This window comes from Manis javanica, chromosome 1, assembly GCF_040802235.1.
Source record: "Manis javanica isolate MJ-LG chromosome 1, MJ_LKY, whole genome shotgun sequence".
Lineage (NCBI taxonomy): Eukaryota > Metazoa > Chordata > Mammalia > Pholidota > Manidae > Manis > Manis javanica.
The window spans coordinates 146,789,560-146,816,255 of NC_133156.1; the positions used below are offsets into that span (position 1 = coordinate 146,789,560).

Genomic DNA, 26,696 nt, shown 5'->3' on the forward strand with positions numbered 1-26,696 from the left:
TACCCCGCGCAGGCCCCGCCCATGCCCCGCCCCTGTCCCCCCCGCCCCGCCGCCAGAGGAAGCGGAAGTAGCCGGGAGCCGCGGCGGAAGCAGGCAGCGGCGGTGCCGGACGACGCCTGGCGCCGTGAGGGTTGCGCGGCCATGGCGGAGAAGTTCGACCACCTGGAGGAGCACCTGGAGAAGTTCGTGGAAAACATCCGGCAGCTCGGCATCATCGTCAGCGACTTCCAGCCCAGCAGCCAGGCCGGGCTCAACCAGAAGCTGTGAGTGGCGTCCCATCGGGCTGTGTCTCCCGGGGCGCCGGTGCGGGGCAGGGCTGGGATTGAAGCCGGGAGGAAGGGTCCGCGGAGGGAACTAGCCGCAGCCGTCCGCCCCGGCGCCTAGCTCCTCCGGGGCCCTCGCTCCCCAGGCTGTGCGCAGAGGCCAGGCCCCTGCCCGCCCTGCTTCGCGGGGACTTTTCCTTGAGGGCCCATTCGGAGACTTTGTCACGGCCAGACAGTGCGGTTCGGAGGAAATAATGCTTCCTGACCCAAGCCTGAACCCGCATTCGTGTGACTTCCTCCCAGCGGTTCCCTGCCGAGCCCTTCTGGGGAGTTCGATCCCTGTCCCCAGCGGGGCGGAGGGCTTAACGGAGATGCACTCACGGGGATCCGGGAAGGGGCGGGCTCCGAGACCACCCGCTGCGGAGGCCTGAATGTGGAGGAATTTGGGGGGCTGTGGGAATGGCCCCAGGACGTTCACTATTTTTTTCTGGTCAGCAGCCTTGAGCTTGCTGGTCGTGGTGCTAGCGCCTGGAATGTCCAACAGGCTGACACAAATAGATCGCCCTGGGGAAGGGCTTACAGCTTTATAGGGGCTACAGGCACATGAACGTGATTGCTTCCGCAGTTCCGTACGCAGTGCTGGGGACTAGCCCAGTGGTTCAGGAGGCTCCAGAGGGGAGCTAAAATTAAACCAGGCAGCAGTGGCTTTCTGAACTACCAGACTTGTGAGAATAGGTTCTTAAAGTGGAGTTCACTGCCCCACAGGTTCTCTGAAAATACATAAAATTATGTACAGGTCAGGATATTTTTTTTTTTAGAGGATGTTGACAGTTTTCATCAGATTCTCCAAGGTGTTGGTTCCTGACCCCCAATATTGGCAATTTCTAGTTTATAAAGAGAACCAACAAATATCCGAGAGTATTCTATAACTCCAAAACTTTGCTAGGAATTCTGTAGCTAACCAAAGAGCTGTGAGCCACAGATAACCTATGCTTGTGTCGGGAATGCCTGTGTGTGGGTCCTAGTTGGCCAGGTGGGTGGTGTACATGCTGTCATCTGAATTAACATGCTATCATCATGTGAATTAACCAGATGCCCCATATTTTCTTTGTCCTCCAGGAATTTTATTGTTACAGGTTTACAGGATATTGATAAGTGCAGACAGCAACTTCATGATATCACTGTGCCTTTAGAAGTTTTTGAGTAAGTACCATCCTCGGTGGTGTTCAAGCACAATTCTCATGTTGTGCTGTTGTATTTTAGTGCCTGCTGTGTGGCAGGCACAGCCTAGGTGCTGGGTATGTCAGTCATTAAATGGACAAAAATACCTGCCTTCTTGGAACTGATCTTCTAATAAGATTAAGCAACTAAAAATATTAATGTTGTATTGTTGGGAAAGAGGTCTGTGTGAATATGGGCTTATTAAATATGTGAAAAGCAAAACAGGCTCTCAGATTCTTGCTTAGACAAAAGGACAACTACGGAACTTCCTTTTTTCCTGTGGTAAAGTCTTATGTGGGCTATATTTTTAAAAATTATAGCCAGAAACAGCCTGAGAAGTAATTTGGTTTTATGTCTCCCGATCTTCCCTGGAGTGCTGGTTCTGGGCGATGGCAGTGTCTGCTCTGTTGGAAAAGGAAATGGTTCTTAGGATAAGTAAAGTAGGAGGGCTGCTCACTGTTTTCTGTGGGACAGTTGTCTGCATCTGTCCGCATCACGGCCCAGAGGACATAGCCACGAAATAAACTTAGTTTATTTCAGTTCAGATTTTATCACACTGATTTCATAGGTGAGAGAACTAGTAAGTAGCTGTAATGGGCTGTTCAGCTCGTTAGTATCAGAGTTAAGACCAAAATCCTGAGCTTGCTCTTCCTTGACTAGGACCAGTTTTTCTGCCAAGCAGCCTCTCTCTCCCAGAGCTGGCTCCCAACAGCAAGAGTATTCTAAGTACTCTCTGCCTTTAATGGTAAAGAGACAAGTTATCTTGGTTTTTCATCCCAAAAGGTCAGAGATACAAGCCCTTCTTACAACACAGCTTTACAGCAGTCTGCAGAGATGGGACACGCAGGCTGTAGTCTCCCAATCTTTCAGATAGAGTGTGTCTGTAGCAAAGATAAAAATGTAAACCTCAGCCCTTCTGTCCAGTACTGGGGGTTGGTGGTGTTTTGGCAGAAGTGGAATTCAGACCTTGGGTCTGGAAGGGCCTGACCGGAATGATACTGCTGTTGAAACCATTGTTTATTTAGGACACTTGAGCTTGTCATGGTTTTTTTCTCCCACTAGTGGACTGATTTTATGTAGAACTAACCACAATTTTTTTTCATTAATTCCATCATTTCAAAAACGTTGCAATAAAATGGAATTTCTACAACTTGTGATTTATTTTTTGCTGTCATAATTAAAGGCCAATTTTTATGCCATTAACAGTAATTTAATCTGAAGTGATTTTTTTTTTTTTTTTGGTACTGAAGCATAAAAAGCATACGTTGGACTCAGTGTCGTGGTGGTGTTTTTGTTTCCTTGAAATGAATAGTGTAATTTAGCTGAGTGGTATGAAGGTCTCCAGGGTACAGAAGTAGGCAGATAGCCTCCCTCTGGGGCTCTCCATCTAGGCAGTGTGCTAAGTGGTATCTGTGGGACTATGAAGATATATCGGGGATGAGTATTAACTATTTCAAGAAATCAGTTTTATGGTTTAGAAGTAATTGGAGTGAATCTCTCTGTTAAATTTACGTTTCTTAAGTGTACCTAGGAAAGTAGTATCAGCCCCACCCCGCAAAGTGGTGAAACAGTTTGTAAATAATCCTGGGGGAGGCGGGACTCAACTGCTGTGCTCCTCACCCCCTAAGGGTCCAGGTCCAGTCTCTACAAAGGGGCTCCCCACAGGTGGACCTGTTGTGAGGGACAAAAGGTAATGGCCCTGAAGCCTTTTGGAAAGCACAAATGCTGAAACTGAAGTGGCATGGCTGTGAGGCTTGCTTGTTGTATAAATGATCGCTTCTTGATTTCATGAGCTAATCATTATTAGAAGTAATATGAGATCAGGTTATCCATACTTGTGTAAATGAAGGAATCCTAAGTCACCTGGTTCTGGGACATAGTTTTTCTAAACAGGGCATTTGAAATTCCATGTATGTAGCCAGACTTTTTTCCCATAAGAAAACTGAGAATAGGTATCGGCCATGAGAAAGTTAACTGAGATATTTCATGTTTGTAGGTATATAGATCAAGGCCGAAACCCCCAGCTGTACACCAAGGAGTGCCTGGAGAGGGCCCTCGCCAAAAATGAGCAAGTTAAAGGCAAGATTGACACAATGAAGGTAAGGCTGTCCCGTGGAGCAGGAAGTGATGCTGCACCCAGGGGCCAGTGTAGGGAGCTTTGGGCTGATGTCATTCTTCTCCGTACTTGGTAGAACGTCTCTGTGTCACGGCATTGGGTTGGGATTTCTGAATTGCCACGTCGTACATAAAGCTGGGTATCAGCTGACTGTGTGGCAGCATGACATGTGCCGAAGTGGCAGCCTTACTTTTAGGCAAGTCCAGGCTAATGTTTGGGATTGTTAGTTGTCATTGACCAACTGACTGTTTTCATTTTTAAGGCTTTAATATCTTAAGCTCCCACTTTGATGCTTTCTGGTTCCTTCTTTAGCCTGTGGTTCTTTGGGATAGAGGATCCCTGAACCTTCTCTTTCTCAGGGTTGCCTCTAGTGTGGGCTCCAGGCCCCATTGTACCGTGCCCTTCATCACATAGTTCTCCACCAAGAACTTACCTTTTGTGTTCCTTTTGATGAGATCTAGAAAACTCTCTGCATCTTGAACTTGACATCTGTAGCATTTTTCTTAGTTAAATGGGCTGAAATATTCAGACTGGATTGTGTGTGGTTTTCTCTGTAGCTGGATGGTGCCATCCTGTTAATGGCCCCCATTCCTGGTGGCCTCATGCAATGTCCCTTCCTACTTCTCCACCCCCCAGTCCCTTCTGGCCTGGCCACTCTGGCCTTTTTCCTGTTGCTGGAATTCAGCAACCCCTCTCCTTCCTGTTTGTCCTCATGCTGCCGCCCCTGTCTAGAACACTGTGTATCACTTTGCTCCCTGACTGCCATTTGGGGTCTGGAATCTCACCTCCCAGAGAGGCCTGGAGGACCGGCCTCTGCGGTAGCTGCTTTCTTTGTGAGTGTTGTCACCCTTTCTCTCTCTCCCTCTGTCCTGTTGACGCTACCACAGCTTCAGCTCTAGGATCTGGGGGCACACATGTTCTGTACCTTGGGGCCCAGCCTGCAGGTGTGCCTAGCTGGTGTCTGATCTGCCACACAGGGACCTTTTGGGGCTCAGCAGTCTCTCTCACTCTGGCCAAGTGTGAGGAGGAATGGGGAGGCTCTGTCAGGATGACAGTGACATACCTGTGACATGCTGCCCTGGTGTTGCAGGGCTTCCCAGCATCCTCCCTCTTCCCCCAGGTGACTGTACTGCCAACAGGTGTCCTGCTCTGGAGGTGGGGTTTGTCGTAATCATGCACAGCTTCATTTCTGCTTTGTCAGCTTGGAATTGAGTTGCTGTTGAACTCACATCATCCTTGGGACGTAGCACAGCTTTGATCAGGAGCAAGCTGTGCTTGTTTGCAGAAACCCCCTCCATGTGAACAAGCTGTAGTCATGTGTAATGTGCTCCTGAGGTGGCCAGCCCCAGTGCCTCTGGGTGCAGGGATGCCTGGGGACCATGCCATCTGCCTCCAGGTCGCATCTGTTGCTGCCTTTGTCATTGTCTCTTACCTGAGGTCGGTACATCTCCAGGCCCAGTTCCATGGCCTTCACTTGTCCAGCGGGCTGTGTATTTACACTGCTGAAGGTTATGTTATGTAGTGTTGAAGTGCAGTCTCCTTTGGGAATGTTTTCTTAACTTACATAAGCCTTGTATCTCTGTTTATGCTCAGAGTGCTTTTTGTAGTGTAGCTTATAAGAAAAGGTTTTGAGATGCTGGCAGATAGCTACTTTTAAGGTCGGATGAAAACAAAAAAGTAAGCTCAAGAAGCTGTGGCATATGGAGTAGCCAGGTGCTCCAAAAACTTTGATTGAGCTGTTTGCACACAGTGATTTTGATGTGGTTTGAGTTAATAATTGCTTGCTTAAATATTATTTGAAGGTTCCTGTTACATGTGCTGTCTGCAAAAATCATTTCCACCTGTGTAGCTGGCTCCTTACAACAGGAGCTTTTTAAACATGTGAAGCAGGAGGGAGGAAGTATTTGAACATGTGTTACTATTATTTACCTGTAATGAAGCTGCAGGCGCTACCTGCGGGCCATTGGGAGGTGAGCAGGCTGCAGAGGGAAGCCTGCCTGGGGGAGGGGAGAGCGCAGTTGTTGCTCTTTGAGTTTGGGGCTCGGGATGCACGGGGTATTCTTTAACTTGGGTGATGGGTCACAAAGTAAACAAAGTATATTTTTCTTAGAAATTTAAAAACCTGTTGATTCAAGAACTTTCTAAAGTATTTCCAGAAGACATGGCAAAGTATCGAAGCATCCGAGGGGAGGACCACCCCGCTTCCTAATCGTCCTCCCTCTATCTGAAGATCTTCCTCGCCCTGTGTGAATTGCTGTGACTTTCAGGCAGGCTAGACCCGTGAGCTGCTCCAACACGCTGGCCTGGGCCTGTTCTCCAGCCATCCTGTCCTTGGCCTTGTCATCGGGGATAGTGGGGCCTGGAGGGCTTGCAGGCCTGTGCCTCCAGCTGTCCCCTCCCCTGACGTGCATCTGCCTGGTCCTCAAGCTTTCAGATGGCTGGCGATCGCGTGGTTTGAGTGTGATGCGGTTCATTCTCCGTGGCAGAATGGTCTTGGAAATACTAACATACAATAGGTGAATTAAAAACTTTAAAAAATTTAACCTAATAGTTTTCTTTTTATCTACTTCTGTTCCATTTTATGATGGTGTCAGAGAAAGCTAAAAAAAAATAAAGTTTAGAAAGTTTACTATGAGAAGTACTTTGTTGGTTTTATATTTTATATTTTCAAGTGTAAACAATGTTCAGTGTTAACTCTGTTTACATAGATTTCAATTAGGCATGAGCATATAATAAACCTTTCAAGTATTTAATGACGTAGTCCATGTAATCATTTTTATAACTCTTTTGTAGCATTACTACCATGGATCTTGCAAACAGTCAATTATTTCCCCAAAGTGTGATTAATATTTGTTTTCCAGACCCTGAGGAAGGAAAAGCTAAAGCAAAGTGCAGAATTCTGATTTCTTCACAATAGGTTTCATAGAGGGCATAGCAAATAGTAAAGAAGGCAGATTTACTGACACTCGGAAACGGCCCCCAGGGCTGTGTCTGGCCCCCACAGTGTGCTGATGGATGGCTTGGGGGCTCTGGTCAGGTGTGCATCTGGACTCAGCACGTCCCGGCAGGCCTTGGGAGCCTGTGTTTCTCGTGGTGGTGATACCCTCCCTTTGCAGGCTGCGCTTTGAGTCACAGGCCCCAGTGCAGTCTCTCTTGAGAAAGATTTTGAGGCCGCCTGCGTCAGAATGGCCTGGACTCTTTCATTAGAAATGTGGGCTTCATTTAGACCTGGTAGTCAGAGACTCTATGCTGGGGCCCGGGGAGCCTGTGCTGTCGGATTTCCTCCAGCGACTGTCCCTGGTGACTATGCGCCTGCTTGGATCTGACAGCCATTCTCTAAGGACTTCATCCCATCAGCGTGTAACGGTGAGTGTGGTAGTGAAGTGAGGGCCTGAGCCCAGGCTTCGGCGTCCCCGCTGAGCCCCTCTGGGATGGGGGACTAGAGTGTGCCATTGCTTCCCAGGGGAGTCTTACTTGATGTGTAGGACCAGGCCTCCTAGGGAGTTGCTGCCTGGGCATTAGCAGTTACATTCTCTCCAAAACTGTCAGAAAAGGAGCCCCATCTTGGGCACATGGCTTCCATTTGATGGGATGCCCTGGTCCCCTAGGTCCTGGAGCCAGCGCCCCTCCCCTGCTGGTTTTCCAGCATGTAACTGCCCTGCTGTAGCTGCTGCATGAGGCCTGTGGCGCGGCTCCCCGGGCCCCTCCCTGGCACCATCCCCGTGAGTCCCTGCAGATCCTTATCAAAGGTGCATGAGCTGTGGGAGCTGTTGTCTATGTTACAGGGCCTGAAACAGGCTCAAGGAGTCTAACTATGCCCAAAGTCACATGCCAATGTGTTTCAGACCAAGTCTGAGGGCAAGGGCTGATGAAAACCAAAATAATCGGTATCCAGGTAGAGGCAGAAGTGATACTTGTCTCCTTCCTTGTCCCATAAGATTATTTTCTGCTTTTTGAAAGGAAAAAATTAAATTATTGAACACAAAAGAAAAAAAGACAGACCAACCAGGTCTCTGTGGCGGTGCTGGGAGAGGCTTGGGTTGGTGCCCAGCAGAGGAGAGGGGCCTGATTGCACCTCGTTTGATGCTGGGCCTTCTGGCCTTTTGAGCTGGTGAATGCAGGTTCTGGTGGCACATAACACATGAGCCCTGACTAGTCATCTATATGAATACCATTGCCAGAAGAAAACGTAAATTTTTATTTTTATTTTTTGGTAAATGCACTGTGAACAAAAATATGATGTCTTGCCAGTGGGTTACAGTCTGGGCAAGTTCATTACGGATTCAGTGAGACCAGAGAGTGACAATGGAACATTCTTGGGGTGAAAGGGTTTATAACCAACTCTTTCCCCATGGTGGCAGGTCAATCACTAGAATTCTGTGTACTCAGAGCGAGTCTGCATGCAGCAAGCCGGTCTCTGCCTCTGGGCCTCTCTGTCCCCGCAGCCGTCTCAGTCTCTGTCGTTGGTGCTGCTGCCACTCCAGTCTCTGCTCTTAGGCAGCAGTGCAGCTGTGCCACCATGTCGCCCAGAGCACTGGGCGGAGCTCTTTATATAGAGTCAATAGCAACATATTCCCCACACGTGTAGTGCCAGGGCCAGGTGAGAATCCTGGCTATAGGAACCTTCACTTTATCCACAGGCACACATGTCCATTTAATTTTAAAACATAGCTATACACGGAGCCAAGGGCTGTCTTTGCTGTGGTTCCCTATCTTCCCCAGGTCCTGTGCTTGTGTATTTGCACACATGCCAACTACTCTTCCAAGGGCAATGGAGGGGTGAGCCCTCTGCATTGGGAACCATCCTGGTCACAAGCTGACTACACAGTGTAGCAACGTTGTACAAAGCCGGTTTCCTACCTGGCTCCCCATAGTGGACAGTGCTGCATTACTGAACCAACATAATAGCAACCTTCACTCTCAATGGGGCAAAAACTGAGCCTGTGACGTGTTGGCTGATGGCCTGTAGATGTGTGGCTGGTGAGTTGGGGCCAGCCTGCTGAGGTCTGCTTTGGGATCCCTGAGCCGAGCCGTTTGGGACGTTCTCGGGTCTGCCTGGAGGCCCAGGTTTGTGGTAGCCGTAGTGATCCTACCCGCTTTATGTGGCTTTTGAGGCAGAGTTGGCCTCCAAATGCCAATGAAGGGGGTGCTCTGACTGCCACTGACCTTGGGAGTCCAGGGCAAGCTGAAAGTGATTTTCTGGAGAGGACTTGATGTGTTTCCCTGACATCTGGTGGTGGCAATGACAGCTAATAGCCTCCATCACTGAGTGTGACCTCATTTCACTCTCACACCAGCTTCCCGAGCTTTCCCTGTCCCCACTCACAGCAGGCTATGAACCCAGAATGGAAGGCCACTGTGAGGGCTTCCTGCCCCCCGGAAGTTGTGGGCTGGATTTGGCCCAGGTGGCCTGTGGTCAGGGGCCTCAGCTGAGAGGACCAGTGCATGGGGTGGGGATGGTAGGGGATGGAGAGGGCCGGACCAAGTCATGGCGAGGCTTGGAAATACCCCCACACCTCATGTGGAGGGATTACAAGTGGGCAGGTGTGTGCTGGCCTGTGCGAGAGGATAATGCCTGCTACTTGCAGAAATCTGGTGGCCTCGCACACATAGAAACCTCCCGGGTAGGCAGGGGTTGCTCTCACTGCTGCTTTGGGGGAGACCTGGGGGTGCAGAGCATAAAGGACAGTTGCTCAGGGGCATTAGCAGGAATTCAGGTGCCAAAAGTGGTCAGTAACACCTGTCTGGAAGGTGGCAACACACAGGCTACCCATGTAGCCACACAGGTAGTGGGGACCTCAGGGACCCTCATTTCGTGTTGTTCTAGTTCTCAGATCTTTTGTTCTGTTTAGCTGGTTGTCCCTACGTGACAGAGGTAGTCAAAGTCATACTAAATGATCATTTCAATATAGTGATAATGCATGCATATGGGTACGTGGGTCTCTGTGTGTGTATTTATACACTGCATACCTGCATCGTGAGCTCCCTGTGTGAACATACACAGGTGCAGACATATATGCTGAATATACAATGAGGATGGGATTGTGTCCCCTCCAAAGTCCTGTGCTGAAGCCCTGATGCCCAGTGTGACTGTATGTGAGATGGGGCCTGTGAAGACGTAATTTAGGGTGAATGAGGTCTCAGAGTGGGATCCTAACCAAATAGGGTGGCTGGTACCAGAGGAAGAAGAGGAAGAGACGCTGGAGGGCTTGATGCCTCTTGGTCCACACACACTAAGGACAGGCCACAGGAGGACACGGAGAAGGTGGCCGTCTGCAACCAGGAGGAGGGCTCTCACCAGGATCTGACCACGCCGGCTCCCCGAGCGCCCACTTTCAGCCCCTGAAGCCATGAGAAATGAATGTCTGTTGTTTGAGCTGCCTGGTCTGTGGCGCTAGTCACGGTGGCCCGTGCAGACTGACAAAGGTATATGCTCCCTCTGGTGCTGGGACATGGTAGGGACCAATCAGTCAATAAAGTCTCATACTTTTATTATTTCTCTCCTAATTTTTGCTGAGTCTGATTGCCAGCCTTGATTCCCAGAACAGCTGATTCTTTTGCCCATCACACCTCACATGCTGGCCCACCCTGGAGGGTGCGCAGAGCTGGTTGTTGGAGTGGGGGTAGGAGGAGGGGGTGGCGGGCGACATCTTCACAGTGTGCCACCAGCCGCTGAGAGAAGCCGGTGCTCAAGGCCCTTGTTACTGTCTTTAAAATGTTTCCTGCTGAGATAGGACATCCAAGACAGAAGGGAGGCATTACTTCGGGGTGGGCACAGACCAGTTGAGACCCAAGAGCAGCCTTCTTAGCCGCTTTGACAGCAGAGCCGTTAGGAGAATGAAAGCAGGAAGGGGGCCAGCCTCGGCTGCAACTGGAGGTGCCCAGGCTGAGGAAACGAGAGATGCACTGATGGAGTGTGTAGTCTTGCCCTTCTTCCAGCATCGTCTGGAGCAGAGTGGGGATCAGCTAAGTGGCTGATGGGTGGGACCACCCCTCCTCCTGTGTCCCTTTGCTGCCGGATGGGTGCAGGCTTGCAGCTCCCGGCCCCTCGGGCTCTGTCACGTCCCCGCCTGGTGTTCCGCAGGACTGTGTTGGTTTGCCGTTCGCTCCTGCGATCAGCTCTTCGGGCTTCTGTGACCGAGTCACATTCTGCAAAGCCTTTTACTGCCCACTTAGTTAAGGGTCTTGTGTGGGAGAGACAGGACCACTGGGGGCTCTCAGGAGGGCCTTTCACCCTTCCATTTTTGTTGGGGAATGTAGTCCCAATAAGGGCTAGTATTTTCACAAACATTTTTTCCCACTATATTGGAAGTTTTGAAGGTTCTTAATGGGTGAGAAATCTTATACAGGAAATAGCGTCAGCACTTTAAAATTTAAAAACAATTGTATATAACATCTCATTTCATAATTTAAGTATATATTTACATGCGTATGTATATAATTTTAGTACATTCACTTTATTATAATTTTATTTTATTATACTCATCATTAGTCTTTATCTACTCTTGCAATATATGATGGCAACAAATTAGGGATATTTTAACTAACAGCGAGTTTCAAAAGATAGGGGTTAGTTTTTTTCTGGTGACAAGCAATAAAAAGTTGTTTGCCCAGATAAGCTGGAGCACCTCACTGGCTGGTTTGCCTTTCATCTCTGCCATTGTCTTCACATCATAAGTGGCTTTGTCTTCACATCACAAGATGGCTGCAGTGCTTCCAGACAGAAGAAGGGCAAAGGGTGATGGGCAGGAAGCTTTCTCCTGTGGAGGCTTTGCCATTTTATCTAGAAGATCGTCTCCCTCAGGACTTGTGTTCGCATCTCATTGGCTAGAACAGTGTCCCATATCGCCCCTAATTGCACAGTTGGTGAGATGATCTCCTTCTTAGCTTTGCAGCCTTTAGAGCAGAGATGGGAAGAGGGGAGGGGACTGAAAGTGGGAGTTGTCAGGCAACCTGTAGGGTTTGCTCTGGCACATTCAGAGCAAAGAAAGACCTGAATTTCCATATCCTGGGCACTCCTGTTGGTCGTTTTCTGCAGAAACTTATTTGTAGGGGAATCTTAAAGCTGAACTGTAAATTTCATGTAAGTAAATTTAGATCCCAGATGAAGCATTGTGAGTTTTTCAAGTTTACTTGGCAAATATGGTTTTTTTTAATATTAACTGCCAAAGGTACAGGGCACCAGGATATGTTACATCCCATCATTTAGACAGTTTGGAACAGAAAACATCAGGAAGCAGGGCCTTCCCCAGGCTCACTCTGAGAACACTGGGGATAATGTTAGTGATGAAGATTCGAGAGCGGAGGTGGATCTGTGGCCTGTTTCTCCTTGTGTCCTGGAGCTGAGGCATGTGGTATCATCTGTGCCCTGCTGCACATCCACAGGGTGTCTCCCCATGTGGCTTTTGCCTTTGCCCCCGCCTGTTTGGTCCCATGTCAGGGGGTCCAGGTGCTGCTGTAGTCGAGATGCTCCAGCAGGCCAGGAACGGGAGGGGTGGTTCTGCCTTGGCTCCTGAGTCAGGGTTGCAGGAACCTGGGAGGTACAGTAGCTCAGAAATGGCTTTCTGCAGAAGGGGTTGGATGGATGAGGGGGAACCAGGGTCTGGAGAGCCAGGGACAGCGGTCCTGTCATCTGCACTGGCCGCAGTAGCACAGAAGCCTCTTGAGAGCCCCACACCAGGTTTATTCTCAACTTCGCTTCCTCTTCCTCTGCATTATCCTTCCTCCCTCCTATTCCCACTGCCTTTTTCTCCACACTGGGAGGAGTGATTGATGCCCGCACAGTGCTGGTGTCTGCAGGCCCCCTGCTTCCTCTTTCTGTCTCTCTCTCTCCCTCTTTCTCCTCACCTTCCTTATGAAAATGCCCTGAGCTCTGTCCTGTATCTTTCTGTCACCTTCCCACAAAGAGACTGAGTTCAGGTACTCTCAGGTTGAAGAAGAGATTGGTCCTCTTTCATGTACTTCCCACATACCCCTGCACCCACTCTGAAAGGCCCTCCCTCTCCCATGGCATTACATCAGGGAACAATGCACATGCATTAAGGCACCCTCTGGGCAGCCCATCTGTGCTGTGGTGTTTATTAACTCACAAGTGTGCACAGACTGGAGCATAGGTGTCCCAGAGGCATGCTGACACAGTTGTCCACTGATTTAATCAAAAGAAGCAGCTGGGGCCTGGGGCAAGGCTGAATTATGAAATTAAGGCACAAAGCAAAACACAGAGTGGGTCTTCTGTGTAAACTGCTGTCTGACCCCTTTCCTTTTGGAGCATGGGATGCTAGTGCTGAGATGCATTCATGCCCCGCTGTGAAACTAATTGCCTTGCAGGTGCAAATGGAGGCCCTTATCATTACTATTATTAATAATGTCTATTCACTGTCTGCACTGTGTGACCAGAAATCAGCACAGAGTGCAGCAGCCTTCCCATATATAAATAGCAGGGCTTAAGCAGTATCGATCTGGACTTGTTTTTTATTGGACCTCTTGTTAAGCTTCAATCGTTTTTTGTTGCTACAAATGTTATCTTAACACAGCAAGCAACAGCAGACAGTAGACAGTACACTTAATTCTGTTATTTCATATGCTCGTTTGCCATGGAGATAGTGTGGACAGCATGTTCCAGGCCCCCACGCCATCTTCATTAGCTACATACATCCTTGCAGGCAAACTGGAGATTCTCTAAGCATATATTCAGCTTCCTTGTTTATGAAAATACAAATAGGATTATATTATACACACTGTTCAGCATTTTGCTTTTTTTTTACTTAAACTTCCTCTGGAGAGCCTCCCTTGCCAGCATGTGCAGGGTCCACTCAGGCTGGTTGGTGGCCCTACTGCAAGGACGTGGGGTGTTCTCCCCCACTGCCTCTGGTGGCCTTTGTGTCCTTCCCGCTTTGCTCTTGCAAACAATGTCCCAGGATCAACTGTCATTCACTATCATCAACAATATCTGAGAGTGTCCCTTGAGATTAATTTCTTGAAATGGGATTGCATGCATTTAAATTGTGATAATTACTGCCAAATTGCTGTCCAAAGAGGGGCTCCCCACTGCCTCCTGGAATCGTGCACGGACGCCCTGCACTGGACTTACCTCCTCCGTGCTGATGAGCACTGGCCCTCCAGCCCCACTGCAGACGTGAGCCACGAAAGCTAAGAGTTTCCTCAGTGTCCTTCCAGGAATTGTGTATGCAGACAGAGCTCGTATGCATGTCTCCTTTCTCTCTTAATTTTGAAAAGTCATGAAAATTTCCCCAACTTGGGACGAGGTCTGTGGGTCGCGAGAACAATGGAAATGCTTGGGAGGGTCCAGACCTCAGGCGAGGGGCATGGTAAGCCAAGGAAGGCGCCTGCATGCCCTCTCACACAGGAGCCAAGATGCAAGCGCAAGAGGCCTGCTCAGCAGAGGGCTGCAGAGGCCTGCGGGCCCTGGACCCTGTGTGGCCTGGAGGAGAGGTTGAAACAAGGTGAAGGACTGTTCTTTGTTCCTCTGGCCTCCAGGTATCTGCTTGGCTGGCTGGCGTCAAGGTCAGACAAAGATAAGTGTCAGTACCTCCCTTCTGTGCTTTCAAATTGTTTCACTGTTCTCATGCTGAGAAATAAAGTTTATTTCTCTATCCAGAACCACATACCCACAGTTTCACAAAATCATACCTACCTTCCCATGTATGTGGACTGTGACCTGCCCTACCCATTTCCTCCCCCGACCCCCGACTTCCTCCCCTTCTCTCCCCAGGTGACTGGCCAAACTGGTTTCACAGCCTCCATGGGGTGGCTGCCTGCTCTTGGGGCCTCTGCTCCAGCGGTAGGAGCTCCAGATATCTAAGGGGCAGTGTAGATTCCAGCGCCCAAAGTTTAAAGAATGGCCCAGCAATACCTCTCGGTTATTATTTCTCTGTCTGCACCCCTGTCCACCCACCCTTCGATTTGGAGCTGCCCTTTGACCTCCCCCAGCCAGCTGGCCTCAGTTGGCAGCTCCCCGACTCCTGTGCGGGGTCTGCCAGGGTTTGAGGGGAGGGAGACCCTGGGGGGCTCAAGGTGATGTTCCTGGACTTGTGCTCCTTGCCTGCCTGTGGAGTGTCGGCAAGGGGCTGTTGATCAGAGAAAGGCCCACGCAGAGGAGATTTCAGTCCATTTAGGAGCTTTCTTAGAAAGGCGAGGAGACGGGAAGAAGGAAACTAAGAGTGAGGGCTCTTGTTGGGCCTCGCCCTGTGGGTTCACCACTCGTCACAGCAGCCCTGCAGAGGAGCTTGGCCGTCCCCACCTACCCCTTTGGTGCTCTGTCCTGGAGACTGAACTCCGCCCACAATCCTTGGGGGAGCAAAACTGGCTTTGAGCCCAGAGGTCTTGCTCCAGTCTGGGGACCTTGACTGCCACTGTCCTCCCTGCTGAAAGCTGTTTTGAAGCAGACAAGAGGCCGTGGCAGCTCAGAGGCCAGGGCTGTCCTCCATAGAAGCTGGAGTGGCTTTTGCCATCTAGCGTGTGCTGGGCATATGGCTGTGGCGTAGCACAGAACCTCACCTTGCCAGCACCTGAGCAGCCCAGTGGGACCAAGGAACAGGGGAGCCTGTGTTTCTTTTAGTGGGAAAACAAAACAAAGTCATAACCATAATTTGGAAAGGGCAAGCTGTATTATAATACCTTGTCCAGCCAACTGGCTGCCCGCTTCTGAAGATGCTCCCTGAGGTCAGCTTGCCCACAGCCTCGTCAGGCCCCTGTCCTTTCCACACCCGCTGCATGTGGCACCTGCTCCTGGTTGGCCATGGAGGCCATGGCACATGGAGCACACAGGAGCTGCTCACTGAAATGATGGGGCTGAGAGTCAGTCAAATTTAGCAAGAAGAACTTGGGGCCCTGATGCAGAAATGCTGTCTGTCAAGATTGCCACAAAGAGATATTTACAAAATTCATGCAGAGGTGAGCAATTCTAGCAGCAAAAAAATAAGGCAAGGGGACTGGAGTGGGGAGAGGGAGGGCGGGATGGAGGCTGCTTCCCGTCCCAGGCTGGGCATTTGGTAGGGCCTCGCCAGAGACAAGGTCCTTCCCTTGCCCTCCTGAGGCTTGTCAGGGCCCAAATCCACCAGCTGCAATATGGGTCATGAATCAGCTTCTTAGCTCCCTTTCTCTTTCTCATTCACCCTACTAATGACCAAATCTGAGATACTTGAGATTTCCCTCCCAGCCACTTCAGCTTTAACTCTTGTCTTATCCAAAAGCTCCAATCCATGTCTAAGATGTTTGTTTGGCTTTGATTGTGAGCAAGTGTTGGTAGGTTTTTTGTTCTTCCTTGGTTTAGGGTGTCAGTGGCCTGGGTGTGGGTCACTCGTCCACTGTTTTCTTCCTCCCAAGCACAGATTCATTTTTTTAGGCTTAGTTACAGTAGAAATAGTCATAATCTCCTGGATCCTGAAAAGCCACGATTCTCCCTAAACTTCGTATCTCTAGTGGGCCAGGGCCCCTTTATTTTTGACGGAATCCATTTTCAAAGCCTTGGAGTTATGAAGTCCAAGAGCTGTCGGTACAGAGAGCTGGAAGGGACCGAGGCCCTCAGGTCCCAGCCCTCCTGCTTGCTGAGGTCCTTCTGCAGAGCAGCGCTGGTGTCCGCACGGCCTCTCCGTGAACATCCACGGGAAACAGAACTTGGTCCTTCCTCAGGCTACCCTTCATTCCAGCCTCTGGGCATTAAATTGCTAGAAACTTCTCTCATAGACTGAACAAGGTGTGTTTGCCTACAGCTTTCTTTTATTTTTGCTGTGTGGGGAGCAGATATCTACATGTCTATCAATAGTTTCAACATCACATAGTTTTGAGTCCCCTCAGTAACTTTTTTTCAGACAAGCACCTATCTATCCTCTTTCTCTTTATCCAGCCATCAACCCCACTGTCTGTCTGTCTGTCTATCTAGCTACCTATCTATTTACCTACCTGTGTCTGGCAGACATGCCCTAAGATGTACCTCAGTGAGTCGCATTCTTGTATTATCTCCTGTCCCTTGAGTACAGCTGGAACCCATAAAATGACAAGGGAGAAGGCATGTCCCTTCTGTGACCACATTGCATTATATAAGACTCCGCTTTAGTGGGCTAGAGGAAGAGACAGTCTCCCTTCCACTTCCCTTGAAGATGTAGAAAGCCATGTTTTGACCTGACTTGGACTTGAGGTGACCTCCAGGCCTGTAGGAAGCCAGGACCTCAATCATCTGCTCAAGAGATGAATTCCCGAGTTGGAGCTCTCAGCCAGAATGCTATAAACACAATTTGTTAAGGGGTAAGAGACCTGATTATGATTATTGTTTACTTCACTGATCAGAGTGTCAGACACTGGGCTGTAAAATTAGCAACAGACCCTTCTCTAGCTGATTCAGCAGGCAAGGAGCTGCGAATTTCTTCCCTTTGGGGTGGGAGTGGGGCCCCTTTGGGTGCAAGGACTGTTTCTAAGTCACCATAACTGTGGTCTTCATAAAGAACAGGACTGGAGGGGACTCTAGCAGGCCTCCCTGCCCTTCCTTGGCCCTGCTCGCTGGTGCAGGAGCCTGGCCCCTGCACACTGCATCGTTCCACCAACCTCGCTGTTGCTGAGGAGGTGGGCTGGGTTATGGCCCCCAAGACATCCACATCCCAGTCTTGGGATAGAACATGGCAAAGGGACTGCGGATGGTATTAGGATGGAGAGGCGGCCCTGGTTGATCTGGATGGACCCAGTGTAATAGCGTCCTTACAGGCGCAGGGCAGAGGCAGGAGATCAGAGGGAGAACTGGACATGTGACTGTGGAAGTCAGACATTGGAGTGATGTGAGGGGGCCATGAGCGAGGGGACACAGGTGGCCCCCAAGGCAGGAAAGGTGAGGAAGGGACTCTCCCTGGCACCTCCCGCAGAAACCAGCCTGTGCCACCGTGACTTTAGCCCCGTGAGACTGAGTCCGGAGTGCTGTCCTCCGGCAATGTAAGAGAACACACCCGAGTGGTTTAAGTGTGTGGCGATTTGTTACTGCAGCCACTGGACACAACACAGCCGCCTTTCTGCAGGAGGATTACCTCTTCCACCTATGGCCCTGTGCCTGTCTGCTGGGAGGGGCTCTCTCAGTGACCCTGGGCTTGGCCACGTGACTTTCTCTGGCCAATGCCGTGTGAGCTTAGGGGATGAGGGTCCTTCCCTGCCCAGCACAGCCTCCCCCGGTCATCACCGGCTACCTCTCGCTCCCCTTTCTGCCATGGTAATAATGGATCTGTTCCTCCATCCAGATGTAGTGAGGAGGTGGAGCAGAGCTCTGCTGGCACCCGGCTACCTGCACGAGTCAGAAACAGTCCTTTGTTAGCAATCGAATGGTTAGTCCTACGGGCTGCTGGGCTCCTGGCCTGGGCTGGCCCACGGGCTGGGGCAGCCTGGGTCCCTCTCTCCTGCTCGTCTGCTCCAGGCGTGTCTCGGTGTGCTGCTGGTTAGCTGTGGTTCCAGCTCCTGCCATCTAGGCCTGAGGACCTAGCTCCCACCAAAAGGGCTGGCCTCTGGGCTCCACTGGCACCCACCTCTCCCTGGGGTAGCCCTCGGGGGTGCCTCCTGCTCTAGCTAATCTGTGGGTTGCCTCGTGGTCTGGTTTTACATCTCTTCTAACATCTTCGTAAACAGTTTCCCATAGGAAGTGTCTGTTGAACTGCCTCTGTGACCCCTGCTTCCCTGGCTGGACACAGTAGCAGTAGCAGGTCAATGAAGTACAAAGAAAGGAGAAAGGCTGGCACCTATTAGCAAAGGAAACAGCACAGCATGTGGATGGGTTTTGGTGGTTGGAGGGGAATATAAGAAATGTGTGGACTCTGACTAATGCAATGTGATTCATGAATGCTTCATCCTCACAAATGGTTGCTAAAATCTCTACTCTCTTCCTTCCACAAACACGAGTGCACCCACATGGACATGTACAGGGAGCCTTCAGCTGTGCTTCCTTGGGAACGGTTGTGAGGTGCTTTAACTTAGAGATTCTGGATTGAAGCATGGAAGAAGAGAAAAAACTGCTTTTGTAAAGATGTTTGCAATGACACTACTCCCTGGCTCTAAGCCTCTGGGCTCCTTGAATTTGGGCTGACCTTGTGACTTGCTTTGACCAACAGAATGTGGTAGGTGATGCTGTGTCTGCCCCATGTGTAGGCTTCAAGGGGCCACACATGCTTCCGCTCCCTCTCTGAGAACCCTGCCCAGGCACCATGTGAATGAGGCAGGGCTGGCATGCCCAGGATGAGAGACCACGTGGGGTAGAGTGAGATATCCAGCTGAGGCCATCCCGGATCAGCCAGCCCCCAGCCAGCATGGCAACCAAGTGGACGTTTCCAATTCCATTGGTGTGAGACTCTGCGAGGCACAACAGGGCTGACACCTGCCAGGGTTTCTACAGGCAGAGGCCTTGTGGCTGGACGGGAGCTGGGTGGGAGCAGCTGTCCAGGGAGGACCTTCAGCCCTTTCCACGAAAGCCTCTCTGTGTGTCAGAGCACGAGGACTCCTGCCAGGATGCATACCGTCTGCAGGAGGGAATAAAAGACCTGCACCAGAAGATTAAAAAATATATTTTTTGTCTTACTTTTAAGGCTTGTGAATACCCTATAGCTTAATAGGCGTGCATTTGTTTTAAGTAAAAGACATTAAAAATTATTTGCACCCAGAAAAACTGTTGGCATGGAAATTTCCCTGTTCATCCTGCTTTTTCACTGCTGGGCATGTTTGTGGCCCCTGGTTGAGAAGCCCCGAGTCGGGGGGAGTAGAAGTGGGAGAGAATTGGAAACCCAGTTACCAGCTGGCTCTTGAAATGTGTGCTGCTGCTGTTGTGCCTGACCTGAGGGCCTCTCCCTTGTTCCCTGAATCACAGCTCCCAAATCTCAGTGTCCCCTCCAGCCCTCTTGGGTGGCCACTGTTATGCCACAGGCCCCCCTGGGGGTAATCCATGGAATACGGACTCTCCGTTCTGTGACCTGCTCAAAGTGCCAGAGATCTTCCCCAGCCTCCTGGGGGCCCCACTGTGGTGCATCCCCCATCATCTCATGCGCTTGTCTCCCACAGGCCCCTGAGCAGCACTGCCCCACACTCCGTTCTCACCCAGCGAGGATCTGTGGCTCTTCCTGTGATCACTCCTTTAAGCACTCTCAATCCCCTTGCCGTCTTCCTTCCAGTTTATAACTCTCTTGGAAACAGCCCAGCTCTGATTAAGCCCATCTTCTGCCCCATGCATCCCTACACATCGCAGAAGCAAATCGCACAGCCTGGCTGGTGCTCTCACTTTAGATTCATGACCACCGACCTCGCAAGGTCCTCATGCAGCCCCAGGTTGGCTGCACTGTCCTGGCGAGTTTGCTGCTCCCCCTTCTGACGGCCTTCCCATGGAATGTCAGGCAGGGAGGTGTTGGCATCCCCAGAGCATGGCCACTGTACTGTGCTCAGGCTCCACCTCCCAGCTCTTCTGCGGCACTTGGTCCGGAGTGGGCTCAGGCGTCACTAGCTCCATTTCTTCTCCCATTGCACTGAGGTGTAAGAGTGTTGTGACTTTCCTGTGACTGCTGCGACAAATTACCCCACATGCAGTGGCTTAAAACTTCTTAAGTTCTGGAGGCCAGAAGTCTGAGATCAAGACGTGCCAGGGCCGGGCTCCCTCCCATGGCTCTAGAGGAGGACCCTTCCTGCCTCGGCCAGCTCCCGGAGGGCCCAGCACCCCTGGGCCTCTGGCAGCCTCCCTCCAGTCCCTGCCTCATCCTCACCTGCCTTTCCCTGTGTCTCTGTGTGTCTCTGGTAAAGACACCTTCTTTTATATGGAGCATCCATGTGAGTAATCCAGGATAAGCTCTTCTTCTCAAGAGCCTTAACTTAGTCACATCTTCTGCCATATAAGGCGATATTCACTCTTGTCATACAAGATTCTGGGAACCAGGACAGGGACATATCTCTGGCCCCACCATTCAGTCCACTGCAAACAGATCCACAGGAAGTGGAGAAATCCTAAGTGCGTGGTTCAATGAATTGTCTCAAGCCAAACACACCAGGGGAATAGGAGACCGAGACGAAACAACTTCACAGACATCCCAGAATCCCCGTGCCTCCGGTCAGTCACTTTCCCACTCCAAGGCACCCACTTTCCCCTCTGAACAGCCTTGTTTTGAGCCATTTATCCATGGTGCCCAGGCTGTGCCCTTCTGTGACTGCTTCTCTTCTGCAGCCATGTGTGTGAGATTAGCCCCTGTGCTGTGCGCATGCTGGCTCTGCCTTACTGTTGTGTAACTTCATGCTGTGTAGCCACACCACCACAACTGATCCATTCTGTCCTGGGTGGGCACTGAGCCTCTCTAAGCTCGGCCTCTGTGAATGTGCTCTGTGACCACTGCTGGGCTCCTGTCTCTGGGTGCACACGTGTACACGTGACTGCCTGCAGTGGGCCAGAGGGGGGCCTGTGTTCGGCGTCAGTAGGTGCTGCTTCCAGGTGGCGAGTGCACTGTCCCCTGGAGAGGACCCAAGCTCCACTGTCTGCCCTGCCCACAGTTGGCTTTGCCTCTGTCATTCAGCAGCTCCGGCCTGTGGGGAGCGTGTCCTGTTGATGTGAGTGACATTGACCATTTTCTCTTCTGTTTTTTGGCCATGGGGTGCTCTTCCTCTGTGAAGTGCTTGTCAAGTCTTCTACCCATTTCTTTGGAGTGTCTGGATTTATTGGATTTTTCTTATTGACTTGTAGAAGTTATTTTTTTCACTCTAGATGCGAGACCTTTATTGGGTATATGTCTTATGAATATCTTTTCCTTCTGTGAGTCATTTTTGCCCTCTCTCAGTGATGTCTTTTGCTGAACAAAAGCTCTTAGTTTTAATGTTGCTCAACTTATCAGTTTTTTTCCTTTTATGATTAGTGCTTTTTCTTCCCTTCTCTCCCATTTTCTTCTTCAATCTTTATTATTTTGCTTTTCTCATTTATATTTATAAGCTATCTGGAATTAAATTTGTGAATAGTGTGAGGTAGGGATCGTGTATGTGTGGATTTCCCCTTGAGGTTTGAATACACCATCAGGGTTTACCCCTTTTGCTGTCCTCTCATCTTCAAAGTTTGGGGACCCCCCTTCCCTGGGCTCCTGAGGGTGGCCTTGTGTATGTGGTTGTGAGAGAGGAGAGAGAGGGGAGGAGACAAGCTCCAGGGGCTTCACCCCATCAACTCTCCCTGCCCCTGCCCCTGTCCCCTCCAGCCAGCTGAGCTCTGTTCTGGGGGGCAGTGCACCTGACTCCTACCTGCCCCTCTCTTCTCCCCCTGGTGCCCCACCTGATCTTTATCTCCCTGAGCCTCTTCCCAGCTCAATTCTAGCTACACTCACCTGTCATCCTCCCCTCTGCCCACCGCCCTGTCAGTCTTCCCAGGGTGTACCTCATGGCTGATGAATACACCGTGCTTCTGTCTCCCATCCTCCCCAGGTTAACGCATCCTCCCAGGCCCACCTCAGATGCTGGCTGACATGCCTGCTGGTCCTGGTGGATAGCTGCCCCACTCCACGCTCCTCTACCAGGATGCACAGCACTTTCCCTGCACAAAGCTCTGCAAGCCTTTTCAGGCCGAGGGCTGGTCCCTTCAGCATCACTACATCTGCTGATATATGAAAGGCGATTATTCTTCAGAACAGCCCAATTGGAGTTTTTAGTGAAATATAGCAGGTTTTGAATTCAGATGTGAAGTTCAAATTAGATTCTTGAGTGCCAGTGAAACCCTTTGGAAGCATGATTGCCAGCTACTGTGTCATCGCTGCCACTGGCCACAGCCCCTTTGTACCATGAGTGAAGCTCTGAGCACCCCTACCCTGGTCACCCTGGAGGCATTACTCCTCTGGTGAGTGACGGGACTGACCCACCCCCAGGAAAATACTGCACTTCTAGATGGGGGGGTTACAGGTGTGTGGGGCTGGCTAAGGACCACTGGCCACCCACAACACCATCCCCATGGTTTTGGAGGAAAGTGTGGTACTACAGCCAGGGGTGAGGAAGTACTGAGCAGTGGTGAGCTCCTCCTGACCCCCTGGTTTAGGGCAAGGTGGGCTCCTGACTTCACTTAGCACTGTGCTGGCTTGTCCCAAATGACAAGTCACTGCTAGTGGCCTGTCCCTGCTCCAAGGGCTGTAGGTTAGGTTCTGGAGAGAGGAGGTAGAGACTGGGCTGCCTGGAGACACACCACAACACCCTGTGTGGCCAAAGACACCCTGGGACCTGAAGGCACAGGCTGGAATGTCTTCTCAGCATGATTGACTGGCTGTTTATGAGCATTTGTGCCTGAAGGCGTTTGCAGGCCTGAGAGTCCCTGCTGAGAGTTCCCCGGTAGGAACCCAGCAGTGTGCTTACAGGCATCTTATCAAATGAAGCTCAGACAGAACTGTGGCAACCACAGCAAACCCCCTGCCTCTTCACCAGACCCTTTGAAGTCCTACGTCTCCACTTCTCAGGCCCTTCCCCCCACCAGTTGCTGATATTTTGGTTGTAGCCACAAAAGGAAAGTACTTTAATTTAGAGACAACTAAATCTCAAGCCCAAGGATTATTGCTCTCACTGTATAATTATGGGCTTTTGGGATAGCAGGTAATATGGTCAGAATTATCTTGAGACCCAAAATGAAGGTCAATTAAATGAAGCTTATGAGTAAATAGTTCACAAACATCTTATTAACTAATTAAATAGCATTCCAGTTTATTAGCTGCCCAGTTTAACAAGTATAATGATTTTGAAGCTACATAGAGTGTCACTATCCCATGTATAATTGCATAATATGTGAAAAAAAAAATCGGTCATCTTCCGAGCACCTGTGACTGACCAGACAGGTACGTGTGGATCACAGGCAAGTGACGCCAGACTGGTTAGTTCTATGGAACACTTTTCTCCTAATATTGTAATATATATTTTTAGTACTTCTCCTCTCTCATAACCTTTTATGCATTAGTGGCCAACTGATAATATGATAGCCCAAAATATGAATGCTTGGCAAATGGAGATCTAGGAATTCTCCAGACAACTGTCTCTCCACTTGTGTGCCTCTGTTTTAGGAAATCTGACTCAGCACTGCTGCACATTTTCAACAGCATCCCCGTTACATCTTGGAACTCGTGTGCACGGCTCCCGCTCTGCAGGGTCAGTCACACCTGCACTGTGGTGTGAGAAGGTGTGGTGTCCAGCGTGGCAGTCTGGAGTGGCATCAAGTCCAGACTGACCCATGTGGGGCTCTTTCGCTCACATCTACAACTGTGTTTCCTGTGGTGACAGACTCACTGTGTGGTTTCCATGGGGTCAAGCACTTCTGAAGATCAAAGGAGGCCGGCAGCATGTGTTCCTGAGTCAGGCCCTTTTCTGGCCCCTCTGCTGCCCGCCGGCCGGCCCACCTCCTCTGGAGCTCGGCCGTGGGTAAACCCCAACCCCGTCAGAAACCAAAGAGACTTCGGTGTTCTGGGAAGCAGCTTTCCCACGCCTTGGGGGAGCCCTCTGACCACCCCTAACCCGCAAAGCCAGCACGGCTCCTTCAGTGTGAGGTGTTTATTAACTACTTGATGGAAAGGTCAGGGTGACTCCAGCTAGGATGGAAGACGCTGCCAGTGCTGAAGATCCCCGGAGTGAGGGGCGGCCTCTGTGACTGTGGTATCAGTCGGCAGGAAAGTGGGGTGCAGAGTGGTGTGAAGCTGAAATCACCCAAGCCCTCCTTTTAGAGATAAGGAGACTGGATCCCGGTGAGATTAAATGGACTCTGAAGGCAGAGAGCTGGGCCCTAGTTCAAGGCTCCTGTCCCAGCCTAGGGCTTCCCACGACACCAGTGGGCAGCTTTTTTCTGGAAGCCTGGTTCCTTCACCAGGATCTGCAAGGCCCAGGCATGCACCACCACCCCCAGGCTCTTGCTGCTCAGGTTCGGGGAGTGGGGACTTCCGATGGACATGGGGTGTCCAAGAACAACACTAGACAGCGGCGGGCAGCTGACCTTCTCTGCCTTCATAGGCCAGATGGGGCCTGGGTCCCTCACAGCTGGAGGCCCAGGAGCTACACAAGGCTGAGGCTCCTGCTTTGGGCCCCTCTCAGGAACAAGAAGCTCAGTTTTCCACCTGTCAGCCTGGCCATCAGCTAGAACTCTGTGCTGCGGTGGCCTCCAGCCGTTGGCCAAACACCGAGTCTGTCATGAGCTGAATTGTGTCTCCTGCAAAGATATGCTGAAGTCCTAATCCCTGGTGCCTCTGACTTTATTTGGAAATAGAGTCTCTGCAGATGTCCTCAGGTTAAGAGGAGGTGATACTGCATAGGAGGGGAGCTCACCCAGCCCTGGCATCCTTGTAAGAAGAGGAGACGCAGCACAGAAGCCACCCAGGGAGACCGCCACCTGACCATGGGGGATGTGACCACAAGCCCAGGAACTCCGGGGAACATCATAACACCAGGAGCTCAGAGGAGGCCTGGAACAGATCCTCCCTGGGGGCCTTCAGAGAGAGCACGACCTCCGGACTGTGAGAGGGTAGCTTTCTGTGGCTGCCAGTCACAGCAGCCCCCAGGAGCTAATGCATCCCTTTTGGAGTTGGCTTCCAGGTCTCTGACTCTCTCCATCTCTGCTCCCTGACTAGCCTGCCAACTGGTCCCCATGCTCCCCCACCCACTCCCCACCCTCACCCAAACCTATCCCCCTCACCCCTGCCAGAGTGGTCTTCCCGGAGCACACCTCAGATCCTTCTCCCTCTGCTCAGCAATCCTCAGGTGCCTAGCACTGCGGCCCGGCATGTGTGGCTGAGCATGGCCACCTGCTCTCGGCATAGGGCGTCCCCAGCCCCTGGGCTCTCTGCAAGTGTTTGTGTAGGATGTCCCCTTAGCCATACTGGGGAATGCCATGCTCATCCATGTGAGCACTGGCCATCTTGGATGCATATTAATAGTTTCATAAAAATAAATCAGTGGCATTGAATGTTTGATCCTCTTTTTTGGACTGCTGTTGGTTATAACTCAAGGGAGAAATAAACTGGTGTTACATACTTGTGCTTATGTGAGAAGTTTTACAAAAAAATGTAAAGGCAAAATCCACAGAATTGTCCTGTCCACTAGCTAGAAAGCCCATTGTTATGGTATTAAAACTAAATGTTGAGAAGCTTAGGAATGAAAAGAAATAAACCTAGTTTTGGTCACCATTTCATTACAATCAGTTCAGTTATGATAACTATTACCTAAAATAAACCTTAGCATTAATATATTCTACATTATTTTGTTTATAGTGAAGCAATTCATGTTCTGGGTGAAATAAACAATCAGCATATATTTTGAGATGATTTCTCTAGTTCATGAGGGGTCATATGCTAGATTTAAGAATGTGAACAGATTATATTTTCCCAGACACCAGGGGGTGTTGTTTTCAGTCTCATTTCCATGTTTCCTGGTGCTTATTTTTTCTGAGTTACCCTTGAAAGCTGGGGACATATCTTCTAATGGTGTAGGAGAAGGCCAGGGATTGGTTCTTTTGTTCATTTATTCATTCACTTGACAAGTAATTATAATAAACACAAGTGTCAGTGTGCAACCAGATTCCAGCAATGACCAGTCCCGCCCCTACGGAATTACTTAGCATTTTCATGGGGTAAGAGACACATTCAGAAACAACCATGTAACTGCTCTTTAGCCACTGTGTGTGGTTCCTGATAACACTGAGATGGGATGGGAAAACCAAACACAGGTACGCTGACCATACACAAGCCCTGCTCTCCAAGAGTTCAATTGGACAAAGAAAGGCAGGGGACAAAGAAGTTTGTAAGAGTTTTGTGCAGGCATTTTGTGGTTCATTAGAAGTTCATCTAATTTATGGAAACCAAATTCTGTAAGGCAAAGATAAAGGCTATAGAGAGAAACAGTTCCATTTCATAGAGGGGCAACTGAAGTTATTGTAAGTTTTAGGTTCAGTTTAGTTGAAAGGTTTATTTTGTAGAGAATCTCTCTGCCCCTCCATCCGCCATCTATCTTGCATCCTCCGTCCGTCTATCCATTCACCATCATCCATACATACATCCACTCACCTACCCACATATCCATCCATCAATCCTCGAGCTGTCCATTCGTCTACCCATCCATATATTCATCCACTATCCACCATCCATCCTTCC

At 50.3% G+C, this 26,696-nt stretch overlaps 1 protein-coding gene across 3 annotated transcripts; it reads left to right on the forward strand.

The window, feature by feature from the left end:
• The first annotated feature begins 51 nt into the window (after positions 1-51).
• On the forward strand, positions 52-25,513 carry MED10 (mediator complex subunit 10). Of its 3 annotated transcripts, none has more exons than XM_037024755.2 (4): positions 52-263; positions 1,383-1,466; positions 3,481-3,583; positions 23,628-25,513. In XM_037024755.2, exons 1-4 carry the CDS (start codon positions 142-144, stop codon positions 23,634-23,636), a joined length of 318 nt encoding a protein of 105 aa, XP_036880650.1. In that variant the 5' UTR covers positions 52-141; the 3' UTR covers positions 23,637-25,513. The 3 variants fall into 3 exon arrangements, with proteins under 3 accessions (XP_036880650.1, XP_017505165.1, XP_017505174.2); XM_017649676.3 differs by lacking the exon at positions 23,628-25,513 and adding an exon at positions 5,711-6,353; XM_017649685.3 differs by lacking the exon at positions 23,628-25,513 and adding an exon at positions 5,748-6,353.
• Positions 25,514-26,696: the final 1,183 nt, after the last annotated feature.

Coding starts and splice junctions, on each gene's coding strand:
- MED10 (XM_017649676.3), top strand. CDS start 142: ATGGCGGAGAAGTTCGACCACCTGGAGGAGCACCTGGAGAAGTTCGTG. Junction 1,467..3,480: donor GTGCCTTTAGAAGTTTTTGA/GTAAGTACCATC, acceptor TCATGTTTGTAG/GTATATAGATCAAGGCCGAA. Junction 3,584..5,710: donor GCAAGATTGACACAATGAAG/GTAAGGCTGTCC, acceptor TATTTTTCTTAG/AAATTTAAAAACCTGTTGAT.